The 13,239-nt window shown below is 42.5% G+C and overlaps 1 protein-coding gene across 1 annotated transcript; it reads right to left on the reverse strand.

Moving 5' to 3' along the window:
• Positions 1-3,364: 3,364 nt before the first annotated feature.
• On the reverse strand, positions 3,365-12,199 carry LOC308174114 (single-pass membrane and coiled-coil domain-containing protein 4). Its single transcript, XM_080549179.1, has 2 exons — positions 12,061-12,199; positions 3,365-4,669 (listed from the first exon to the last, which is right to left on the reverse strand). The coding sequence occupies exon 2, from the start codon at positions 4,471-4,473 to the stop codon at positions 4,294-4,296; it is 180 nt and encodes a 59-aa protein (XP_080405305.1). The 5' UTR covers positions 4,474-4,669; positions 12,061-12,199; the 3' UTR covers positions 3,365-4,293.
• Between the last annotated feature and the right edge of the window lie 1,040 nt (positions 12,200-13,239).

Here is a 13,239-nt window from a genome sequence, read left to right on the forward strand (position 1 = left end):
CAGACACGGGGTGGATCTACAGACAGGTTGTAGATTGACAGATAGGGGGGTAGACCTACAGACAGGTTGTAGACTGACAGATAGGGGGTAGACCTACAGACAGGTTGTAGATTGACAGATAGGGGGTAGACCGACAGACAGGTTGTAGATTAACAGATAGGGGGTAGACCTACAGACAGGTTGTAGATTGACAGATAGGGGGTAGACCTACAGACAGGTTGTAGATTGGCAGATAGGGGGTAGACCTACAGACAGGTTGTAGATTGGCAGATAGGGGGTAGACCTACAGACAGGTTGTAGATTGACAGATAGGGGGTAGACCTACAGACAGGTTGTAGATTGACAGATAGGGGGTAGACCTACAGACAGGTTGTAGATTGACAGATAGGGGGTAGACCTACAGACAGGTTGTAGATTGGCAGATAGGGGGGTAGACCTACAGACAGGTTGTAGATTGACAGATAGGGGGGTAGACCTACAGACAGGTTGTAGATTGACAGATAGGGGGTAGACCTACAGACAGGTTGTAGATTGACAGATAGGGGGTAGACCTACAGACAGGTTGTAGATTGACAGATAGGGGGGTAGACCTACAGACAGGTTGTAGATTGACAGATAGGGGGTAGACCTACAGACAGGTTGTAGATTGACAGATAGGGGGTAGAGCTACAGACAGGTTGTAGATTGACAGATAGGGGGTAGACCTACAGATAGGGGGGTAGACCGACCACTCACCTAATATGGGCCAAGTTGAACTCATGATATACTAAGCCATTATGATATTATCTCTTCTCAGAGATAACAACAAACACTGAGAGAAGCTGACATACAGAGTTGGGCCACGCTCTAATTTACACCATATGTTTCCCCTCCGACTGTTAATGAGACACCAGGAAGAGGGGGGAGACCTTAGGGAAGAGCGGGATTTATTCAAACTGACATCTTGTTTTTAGCGTTAATGGTCTGCTAGTTATTTTTTGCTTCACAGTGAGGGGGGGTAGAGTGATGTGGAGTGTCTCAGAGCTCAACCTCCTCTATTTCACAGGCCTTTTTCTCTGCTGTGACATTTATGGAGATAATCGGTCATTAAAAAAGCACAATCTACTGTAGGCAATATAATAGGGGTCGGTGTAAATTTATTACAATGTTCTCACCATGAAGATATATATGGTCGCTTTGCATAAAAGTGATCTATACCGCTTCTAAGTGCTTTGGGGAGAATCGCTAAGAGGTTTAAATCATGCCCTTCTGCTAATTAAATATGCACGCACGCACGTACACACGCACGCGATACTACTGCCGAGCAGTAAAGTAGATTGTGAGAGGAGAACAATTAAGCGTTTCTTTCTTTAACGATGAGGAATGGGTCATGTTCTCAAACGGCTATCGAGAGGTTATTTTACACGAGCCCTTTCTGAGTCTAACTTTACTACTTTTCGTCCGTCCATCATGTACGTATGTAAGCATATTCCTTATTTCTCATTACGTTCTGCTTATCTGTAACAGACAATCTCAATTCACAGTCGATTGTCGTTGTGTCTCTTGTACCCGTAAAGAAGACCCCTAGCCATGAAGGACGTCTACATGGTACCACAGAATTTACAAAGGAGGGGGAGCAACTAGCGAAGAGGGAGCATGCCTGGGAGGTGCTCAGAACCATTGCTCATCCAAGGTAAGGCCTTCCCCTTGGCAAATCGGGTTGGACATCTGATGGTTCTCCTGTCTCCAGTCGCTGATTGTTTATGGAGTTCTTCAAGTCAGACAAGACACTTTACAACTTGTGGCATCCCCATTGGGTGCAGCCGAGGATTGCCCCCTTGACCTAGTGGTAGCATGCTAGCTGCAAAGTATTTAAAATTATTTCAAATACCCATTCAAACCCTAGGTCACTACCACTCCTCGCTGCTATACCCTACATACCCTGCTACCAGCTCTAGGATCTGTTGAAACTGTAAACCACCAGAATGTGCTGTAGACTTGAATTAAGTGTTTTTGAGAGAGGTCTCACACGCTGACTGGTATGTGATTGGCTGTGGGCTCCTGTATCCAATCAGCTGGGAGCAAACTGGGACCAGAAACCACCCTGAGAAGAAACCACCACGTCTCCATGGTAACAGAGACAGGGCAAAGGAGATAACAGCTGAGGCGAATGGGAGTTGGACTTTATGTCATGCCTTTAGCCACCAGGAGATGGCGCAACTACAGGTGAGCAATAGAGACGATCCTGAAGTTATAATCTTGCGGTCCGAGTGGTGTTGCAAAATATGAGGCACACAGATTAGATCCAGGTCAGTGTAGATCTTCTCAATGCCTGGAGAAAGCATTAACACTAACCTTAAACCCTAACTCAGAACCTAAACAGAATTTCAAACACACACACACAAAAAAAATCTCTTTCTGTTTCTTATTTCCTTTATTGGTAGTGTGTAGGTCAAGTGTGTTATTTGTGCTGCAAGTAGTACATAGGCTGTGGATGTGAAGTTTATGCTCAAGAAAGGAAAGTTAGGTAAAGCTATGGTTGGGGTTAACAGGTTAGTTTCTCAGTCTACTTAATTTAGCAATTCGTGAGATTAGAATGATAAGGTTCTATCTCTGTTTAGGGTCGTTCAGAGATATTGAGCGTCAACGTTTTTACATTCCATTATGTTTTGTGAGATGGAACCTTTGTATTTTATGAATTACTAACTAAAAAATGTCAACATTTTAAAAATAACACCACACAGGCATTAATAAACACCTAATGGATCAGATTATGTACAAAAAACTCAATTTTGACAAAAATGGAGATAGAACCTTAGAATTCTAACGTCACCAATTCTCACCCCCGTTTCCAGTCTAACCAAACCAAACCCCTTGTCTGCAGTGTTCAGAGTCCACACCGGGGGAGCTCTTTCTCCAGGAGGAGGAGAGGAGGCTGAGGGAGCTCGAGAACTGCTTCTACTCCCACATCCAGCAGCTCAACTGGGACACAAGCAGAACCATAGAGCTCCATAGTGCCACCTAGATGCCTGGAGGGGCACTGTATCCCTTGGTTATAATAATAATAACTTTATTTGTATAGCACTTTTCCTGCAAACGTTGCAGCTCAAAGTGCTTTAATCATTATATGAAATTAAATGAGATTAATGAGATTATAATGAGATTAATGCCATATATGAGATTATGATTGATTCAATTGAAATCATGTCACACATGTTTGTCTAAAAGTGTGTTTGTTTGCAATATTTTTATAATGTAGATTTTGTTTTTCTTCAGTTCCTGTGAACTGTGGAGCATGAATCAAACCAAAAACCGGAAATAAATACACGTGGTTGTTTAGCCTTCTTTAATAACTGAAACAGGAACATTGTCAAATGTTTTTTAAGGCACATTTTCACATCTGCACAGATGTCAATCAAAGTCAGAGTTGTCAATAACTTAACGGTACAAAGTGTTTAGCGCTTGGATTGTACATGGAATACATGGGTGTCATTGCGTTCTGTGATGCATTAGACTAACATCTTTCCAACACATTCATAAAACATCACATACAATCAATCAGGATGAACTCCTGAGCTGCATTCAACTATCAGAACAGACAGGACAACATTGCTGGCATGTTTGAATACTTCTATCGGACATAGTTTGATACATTCCAAAGACATTAGCTTGAAGAACTGAAACTAGTAAATGCTTGTGATAAGGCTCCTGTCATGTGACCTTAATCTTAAAACACATTGCTCAACAATGCAGTCGATTCATTTGTTTTTGTCACACTTTAAAATGCATCGACCTTTCGACTAATGAAACACATCCCTGGCTGTTAAACTTGGCAAAGCATGTGCAATTGTAGTCCTTTGGTAAACATTGAAATCGAAACTCTTAAGACAGCACCAGAGCCAATATGAATCCAACTGGCATTTGGAAAAAACGAGGGGGATATAGGCTACTGTAATGGATGGTAAAGTTCTGCCTTTGACACAAACATCTTCATCCATCAAAAGGCACCTATTAAAGCCACTGGTAGAACCTACTTCTTCTTCATTCAATCTGATTGTTTTGCAGCTCAAATTTTTTCTCTCGTGGCAACTCACTGCACTTGGGAGGGGAAGCATCGTTTAAGACATGGCTGAGCTATGTGAGCTGATTCCTCTGGACCAAGCATGCACAGAGAGGGAGAAAGGTAGGGATGAGAGACCAGAGGATGGCCATAGGGATGAGAGGAGGTGTAGGGGAGTTGGGGGTGCAGTGAGTCTTAAGTTTGTGAGGATCCAGTCCTTAGGTTGAGTGTATATATAACCCTGGGGGCATATTCTACTCGATGGCCCCGGGCCTTGTGGCCACGTAGACGAACACCACGATGAGCAGCACCACCACGGCCAGGGTGGGCAGCACCACGGTGCCCACCTGCTGCCGCGCCTCCTGCATGGCCTGCTTGCGCTCCTTCTTGTCCTTAGACGTCTCCTTCTTTGCTTTGCCCTTCAGCTGCCTCATGGTGGCGTGGCTCCCCCCCTGGGCCCTGGCCGGCACACAGCAGACACACAGCTCAGCCCCCCAGACCCTCTGACTGGTTCCTCACAGCTCAGCCCAGGAACCCTCTGACCCTCTGGTTCCTCACAGGTTCACTTCTGCACTTTCAATCCCCTCGGGTGGTCCACTCACTCGCCAAGACCACAGCACGAGTCAACACCTGTGACCAGAAAACATTTTACAAATATTTTAGTTAAATCAGAAAAGAGTAACAAGTTATTTTTTTCTGAGTGGGGCAGTCCCACTCATATTTTTTATTTTATTTTATTGACAGATACAGTAGAGATTTAGACAGGAAGGATGGGTGAGAGAGAGAGGAGGGATGACATGCAGGATATGTCCCCGGCCGGAATCAAACCGGGGACCCTGCGGTTACATGGTCAACGCTTAACCCGCTACGCCACCTAAGCGCCCCTAAAATTACAAATATTTTAGTTAAATCAGAAAAGAGTAACATTTTTTATGACAATTATAAACAATCCATTTGAACGGGTTTGAACTGTCAGTGCAGTCAGTTGTAATAATTAGGGCTGCAACGATTAGTCGACATAATCGACGACGTCGATCATAAAAACTCGTCGACGTGGAATTTTTGTGTCGACTAATCGTATTAATAAAAAATAGAAAATAAAACTTTTTTTTTTTTCGGGAGCCATGCAAGAATCAGCTGGGTAAGTTTTAGCTAACGTTGTTAGCCAACTGGCTAACGTTATATTGTTAGGGTAGTAATGTTTATGTTAGCTTTACTGTTACATGTTGGAAAACAACATCTCATGGACAGGGCTGTACATGCTATGAGCGTTTGTGCTATTAATTTATTTGCCCTGTGGCACGCGTGTGACAGACAGAGGCGCTTGTATGTAACGTTACGTAGCAGGGGTTTTCCATGTTGAAGCCAGGAGAACGCGAGATGAAATGAAGTGAGGGGTGGTCGCTATTAAAATACCAGGTAGTCATGGTGGATGATCATGAATGATGCTTGATAAGTGAATGCTATTTCAATTATGTTGAGTCCACCAGCGAGCTGTCTGTAAGATAAACAGCGCCAAGCGTAGCCTACTAACGTGAGCTGTCTGTAGTCTAGCCAGCAATGCTAGCTAGCCAATCAACTAGCTCTGTGAGCAGCTGTAGCTTGGCGTAACGTTAGGTTAGATAGCTAGTTAAGCCGGATTTATGCTTCTGCGTCGCCATTTACGCGCAGCGAAAAGCCACACGACTAATCGCGACTAATCGAAAAAATAATCGACAGATTAGTCGACTACCAAAATAATCGTTAGTTGCAGCCCTAGTAATAATGAATAAACAGCAGTCATGCGTTGTATTGAGATGTGAACCGGAATCTTATGGACTAAGACTCTGATCCTCTCCTATCTTTAATCTCCAGCAGTGTTTCTATCTGAGATTCTCTGAAGCAATGACACCTGTGGTAGAACACAGGGCAGCGCAGCAGTATTCTCTGTTAATAATGTACAAACTAGAAAGGTTCCTGAAGAAACTTGTGTGAGCTTAAATTGCTTTAATAAGTCTTATTCTGGTAAATTGATATAAAATATGGTTTAGACTTTAGATGAATAGATACCGTATTTTCCGCACTATAAGGCGCACCGGATTATAAGGCGCACCTTCAATGAATGGCCTATTTTAGAACTGTTTTCATATACAGGGCGCACCGGATTATAAGGCGCACCGGATTATAAGGCGCATAGAATAGATACTGCAGTCAAACGTTTGACTGGGGTTGCGTTACGCCCAAGCTCCACCTACTGCGTTGCGTCACCTCTCCATCGGTGTTGTGTCAACTTCCCGTTGTCCAAGCTCCACCTGAGCGTTGTCACCGTCAACGTTCTACCTGCTCCACTGTCAAAAATATATATTTTTCCACCTCAAGTATCAGCCGTTCGTCATCCATTTTTGCAACAAGCGTCAAGGACCTGCGGTGATTCACAGCTGACTCGCGTGAATAGCAATTCGCAATAGCTGCAACCACGAGATATAGAGTAGTTAGCTACAAGCATTTTCAATCTGCTATTATCTCTATTAGTGGATTAACCGCTGTGGTGATTTAACAGCTGATAAAAAATACATCAAGTAGACTACAAACAGAGCAAAACAACACCAGAAAACAACCAATAGGCTATACAATTATAACCAACAACCAATATGTGACAGCTCCTGGTGAAATGTGCAACGTACTTTTTCCGTTTTTACACATGCTTAAACTACAGATTGTAAGCTTTCAAATGATGTGTCATACATTCAAATCAGAGAAAGATTGAACACGACAGGCGTATTTGAATGTTGGTTCACCTCAAACACTGAATGGGAGAAAAGTGACTCTGACCAAACCACAACAAACGCTGCTAGCGGCTAACAGCTAACAAAACACATCGCTACGAAGGTCTAAACTGTATTTTAATAACATGACAACATACTGGGAGAACATCGACATGCTAAAAACACATAACTACACATAACTAGATGAACACACAGTTCTTGCTTTTGAACACGAGCTAATACGAAACTATGTTTACAAGTCAACCCTCCCTTACCGGTAGCCTTCGGCAAACGAGAATAATGAATCCAATACACAAATGATAAGTGTTTAGTGATCGTTAAACTGTTGTTTATTATATCGAGTGGGTACTTTAAAACTTCAAGTTGAAAGCACCAAGAATCTCACTTTGTTCCCTCGGAAACTCTGTTTAGTCTTCTTTACTTGGGGTCTTGTGGTGTGGGACGGTGAGTAAGCACAGTATACCGGTGTTTACTGATTACCGTAATGCTGCAAGCGGTGCGGCTTTGTAGTTTACCAGTCGTACTGAAACATTTTGACAGAGCGCCTTGAGCGCCGTGTACAACCAGTATGGATCAACAAATTAACCAATTGATCCATATATAAGGCGCTCCGGGTTATAAGGCGCACTGTCGGTTTTTTTGAAAATTAAAGGCTTTTAAGTGCGCCTTATAGTGCGGAAAATACGGTAGATACAATGAGACTGTGTGTAAATGTGCTTTTTATTTTATGTTTTATTTAACCTTTATTTAGGAAACACACTGTGGGAACAAGGCCTCTTTTGCAGGTGCACCCTGTCCACAATAGTGTTGCACGATATACCGGTACCAACGATATACCGCGGTGCCAAAATGTCACGGTGCCTACTATACCATAAGCTTTATACAACGGTACTACCGTGGAATACTATACTACCGTGTTGAACACGGTACCAGCGGGGCAACTCATAACACTTTCGGCTGCGTTCGTCAATTCGCTCCGAGAGCGCCGGAGCGCACACTGGGTGCAACGTCACAGAGCGACCGATTCGTTTGATTGGACGAGAGGCGTTCCGCGAGTGCGGGTCAGATTTCCAGAGCGAATTGACGAACGCAGCCTTTTTCGCGACTACCCATCGCGTTAGCTTTGTCGGCTAACAGGTTAGCAACCTCAAACGTTGTTCCTATGGTTCCTGCGAGCTCAGTGGGCATTAACTAGAAAATTAAAACCACTGAGTTTTCTTAAGTTGAGTTAAGTCTTGAGCTACAGTTTGGAAGTAGCCCTCTATTTTTTTTGATATGCCAGTGTTTGCTTTTACTTTTCAAGTTCGTGAAAAAGACCCCACAGACGGACAGACATACAGACACAGAAAGACAGACAGACAGACACACACACACACACACACACACACACACACACACACACACACACACACACACACCTACTTTGCTATACTCTTGCAAAAGGCCAGTTGGTCTGTTTGATGTTTCAAACTACTTATTAATAAACATGTTATTCACAAAAATATCGGTTTCAGTACTTTTACTTACCTGTAGAGTTACAGTGTAATGCATTAAATGCATGTTATTCATGCACCACTCATTAAGTTATTGTAACTTGTATAAATACATTGCATGTTCATAAAAATAAAAAGTGTTACAAAAGTGCCGCGGTATCGCGATACTACTCAGTATCGTGATACTTGGGCTGGTATAGTATCGCAGGGTAAAATATTGGTATCGTGACAACACTAGTCCACAATAGCTATATATGCTAATAATTACAAAGCAACACATACAAAAATGCAACAGTAGAATACAGAAATCAATGCATCATATAAAACCATGTTAGGCCTATATCAAGAGAAACGATCACATCCTTCACTAAAGAAGTCCTCAATCAACAGCCTAAATTGTGTTGCAAAGGGAGTAATGAAGAGATGATATCACCATAATCAAGGATTGCCTTGAAGGTTTAACAAGCTCCTCTGTATACATCTTCCCCTGTGAATGGGACAACCCTTCAAGACCCTGATGCATCAGTCAGTCGTATCATAGAAAAGCATCGACGCTCGCGATTCATTCACAACTTAAGTTTCGTCCTATCAATCGATCAAACACACATCATCAAATAAAAAAAGAACAATGCTTCATTATCAGGCCAGTTCATGACAGAATAGCGGTGCTCTGTAGGTGCTCAATCCATGCTCCTTCACTGCCAGTCTGCACTAGTATTAGAGGAGTGGTAACAAGTGCAATAACTAAGCGGCTGAACTTCAGTTAGGCAAAAAATAAATGGACCTCCCCCTACTTGCGGCTTTTTTCCCCAGACCTTTTCATATGCTGAAGCTACCCAATGCTCAGCAATGAGCCCAGTGCTGCTTCAAGAATGAAAAAAGTATCTCAGAGAGAGAGAGAGAGAGAGAGGGGGGGGGGGGGGGGGGAGAGAGAGAGAGGGGGAGGGGGAGAGAGAGAGAGGGGGGGAGATAGAGAGAGAGGGGGGGAGGGGGGGAGATAGAGAGAGAGGGGGAGATAGAGAGAGAGAGAGAGGGAGAGAGAGAGGGGGGGGAGGGAGAGAGAGAGAGGGGGAGGGGGAGAGAGAGAGAGAGGGGGGGAGATAGAGAGAGAGGGGGGGAGATAGAGAGAGAGGGGGAGATAGAGAGAGAGAGAGAGAGAGAGAGGGAGAGAGAGAGGGGGGGAGGGAGAGAGAGAGAGGGGGGGAGAGAGAGAGGGAGAGAGAGAGAGAGACAGAGAGAGACAAAAGTAAAATAAATAAAATAAATAGAAAACAGATTCTACAGAAGATTGTAGAGTAGTACAGGGGAACACACTTCTTCATAATCACTCCAGATCACTCCTAAAGAATTCAAAACAGTTCTGCCCTGTTCTGTTAATGAAGCAGAGGCTATATTTAGCCTTAGCACTGAAAAAAGCCCCTCCCCATGAGCAAAGGAAGTGAGGTTATTGTGGGCGTCCAAAGGCAAGCCAACAAAAGTCTTTATAGTCTAGTGACCCTCTAGCCAGGACAATAAAGTGCCCTGCCTCAAACTGTTGGCGCTTTTCCACTGTCGTGTTTGACACCAGGGCATGACACAAAGCCTCAGGATGTTGTTTACATCTCAGAGAGTAACAGCCCCCCAAAAAGCATTGTTTTGCCTGACTTGATCTTGGGACCATGGGGAGAAACCATTAGTTAAGCTTCTTTGGTTTAAACTTTAAAGTAACGTTTAGATGCATTTAAATGCACTATTGTTGCACAGATGAGCACAGGTAAGCACCTGTTTCATGTCATGGAATATGTGACTGGTTCATCTGGCTGGCTAACTGAACAATCTACACACTAGTTTTGGGGTACGTTCCCAAACTGAATAAATGTCTCGCATTCAACCACACAACCCCTTGCTAGTTTCAAAGTCATGTTACTTAGAATTTGGCAGGAGGAGAACAATGTGAAAATTATTGACAGTTTTATAGTTTCAGTTACGTGTAATCTTGCTCTGACAAGACACTCATCGAGTGTCATGGTATACATAAGCTACAGGTTGAATATCGATGTCGTCAGAAATACAGTAACACTGGCATTGAGTTCCCAGTGAGTTTCACCCTCAAACCAGCATGACTACATGTAAGCCGATAGCTCATTTCATGAGATCCCTGCTCTCCACATTGTGTAAATCCTCACAGATGAGCCACTGTAATCCTCTAGTACTGTGGTACACGCCCAGCACAAGATCCTGTTTTGGTCCCATATTGGACCCAATGCATATATATGTTACGGTACATGTGGGAAAGTTAGGGTTAGGATTAGGATTAGGATAAGGGTTAGGGTTAGGTGCTAGGATGCTAGGGTTAGGGTTAGGGTTAAGGTTAGGGTTAGGGTTAGGGTTAGACATGCCAGCATGTACCAAGTCGACGTAGCACCTAACCCTAACCCTAGTTTTCCCACATGTACCGTATTCCCACATGTACCGTAACACATAGATTAATGTTTTATATGTGCGCTAGGTAATAGGTTTCCAGTGGTTTCCCACTTTCCCCTGTAAGTCTGTAATCTTTTATAATGTATTTTTCCAGCACCTGTTATCAATAGGCTACACTTTCTGATGACTTTCTGGAGAGTACGTGGATACTTTCAGAACTGAGGTAAACTGAGGATGCCGAAACAGGTAAGGCCACTTGAATTAGCCTAAAAATCGTGAACTGGCATGCCAATACCACGACCATACATATAAATAGAATGATTATATTTATGATCAAGATATGAATGAACTAAACCCTGCGTCACACACACACACACACACACACACACACACACACACACACACACACACACACACACACACACACACACACACACACACACACACACACACACACGTAACAGGTAGGTCAACGAAAACTAAGGGACACGTTACCGAACGGGGACACGAGGTTTGTAATAACCCCTAATCAATAAATCAATTCTGATTTGGGTTAAAAAAAGAAAAGAAAAAAAAGGGTTATAACTGATGTTATAACATCAATATAACAGTATAACAGTATAACAGTTATAACAGTAATAATTAACAACAGTAATTAACAATAATTCATTAATAACAGTATAACAGTGCTACCACACTGCCAGCCCTCATGCAGTCGGTCAGGTTCTGCTTACTCATCAGTTCTGACCACGACAGGCTGGGAAAAAACACAGACAAAAAAAAATCGCTAACCGGTAAAGTAGCTAATCGCTACTATCGCCTCAGACTAACTACTATGTATTGACACATTCGCGGAGCAACAATACAAGTACAACATTAAACACCAGTCGTGCCAAAGCAGCAGCGCGCGACAGACACGTCAGTCAAAACGGCCCATAAATAACGCCATTGCATTTGTAAATAAGAATTGGAAAAATAAGAATGTATTTGTAAATAAGAATGTGTTCTTACATGTTTGCCTGGTTAAATAAAATAAAAAATAAATTAATTAATAAGGAAGCATGTGGGAGCTCGAGCTGCTGCTAGTCTCGTCTGACACGAACATGTAAACATCATGCTAGCAACGTGAGGCTGGATAGCTCGTATCTGCATGCATTTGTATGTATCTGGAATAGCTAAACACACTTAGAATTTTCTAGCAATCCTAAAAAGGAAGGGAGGCATTTTTGGGGGGGACTTCTTGTTTTGATAATCCCTAAACCAAGAGCTCGAGCTCATGTCAATGCGCTGTATGTAGGCTACAACCCCCCAAAACGACCATATAACTAGTGTTAGCTTACTTCTCAATTCTTTGACTCACCCACTTAATTCGACAATATCCACCACGTGTGTAAATGTTTGGGGTTTTTCCTCAGGGTAATTGTCTGTTTCTTATAAAGAGAAACGTTTACTCTTGTGGTTCCCGATTGACTCCAGGACTGTTGCGCCGCAGACCAGACCTCCTCTCTGTGCAGCTCTGAACTCTGGAGATTACGTTATTACGACGTGGCAAGAGTGCAGTTTAGTTTAGACAGACTTCTGAGAGAGGCCAAGTAGACTCAACAGCGCCCCCCACAGGGCAGGAGCGACATCACACTCACAATACTACTACACTCTCAGATGGGGGTGAACGGTCCACTATTTGCTCCTCAGCAACAGGTACATATGAAGGACCAAGTCTGTCAAAATGATTGACAGATATTTAAATAAATAATAAAAACACAATAAATATATAGATACATAAATGAATGTATGAACAAATAAATGAATGAATACACACAGTAATAATGAAATACATTTCTATATTTATTTATTCATTCATTGTTTTCCACATTCATTCTTTGTTGAATGTGGAAAAGAAAGAATGAATGTGGAAAAGAAAGAATGAATGCGTAAAAGAATAAATAAATATAGAAATGTATTTCCTTATACTGTGTGTATTCATTCATTTATGTATTCATACATTAATTTATTTATCTATATATTTATTGTTAATTTTGACAGACTTGGTCCATAGGTACATAGTATGTATGACCACTCCATGTGTACACTGGGGTAGCTCAATGCTGGCTAGCAAGGCTGCCTGTGACACACAGAACCATGTCATGTGTGGAGAATGAAGGCGGGTTCATTCTTAGTTTATTGGTCATATGCGCAGACAGGATGGAAATTGGGCAATGAAATGCTTATTTAGCAAGCTTTGAGTGCAATTATCAGGAAGGAAGAATAACAATAATAACAACGAGTAGGCAATACATTTAAGATAAAGAGAGCAATAGTCATAATAAATAGCAGCTGTGACGGTAATGAGTGGAGGGGGGTGTCCACCCGCTGTTGCACATTTTAGAAAAAAGCTTTTTCGGGACCAAATTACCATTGGGGAAAAATAGTTATTTCAAGGGATCTCGTTCCCTGATCGCTACCAATTAAACAGTCATTACAACCCTAATACATCTTAGAAGTACTATAGGCTATTGTAATATAATTAATGTTACAGTAT

Source organism: Nansenia antarctica, assembly GCF_963989245.1.
Source record: "Nansenia antarctica genome assembly, chromosome: 19".
Lineage (NCBI taxonomy): Eukaryota > Metazoa > Chordata > Actinopteri > Argentiniformes > Microstomatidae > Nansenia > Nansenia antarctica.

Excerpts from the sequence above, each read along its gene's own strand:
- LOC308174114 (XM_080549179.1), bottom strand. The coding sequence starts at position 4,473 with ATGAGGCAGCTGAAGGGCAAAGCAAAGAAGGAGACGTCTAAGGACAAG.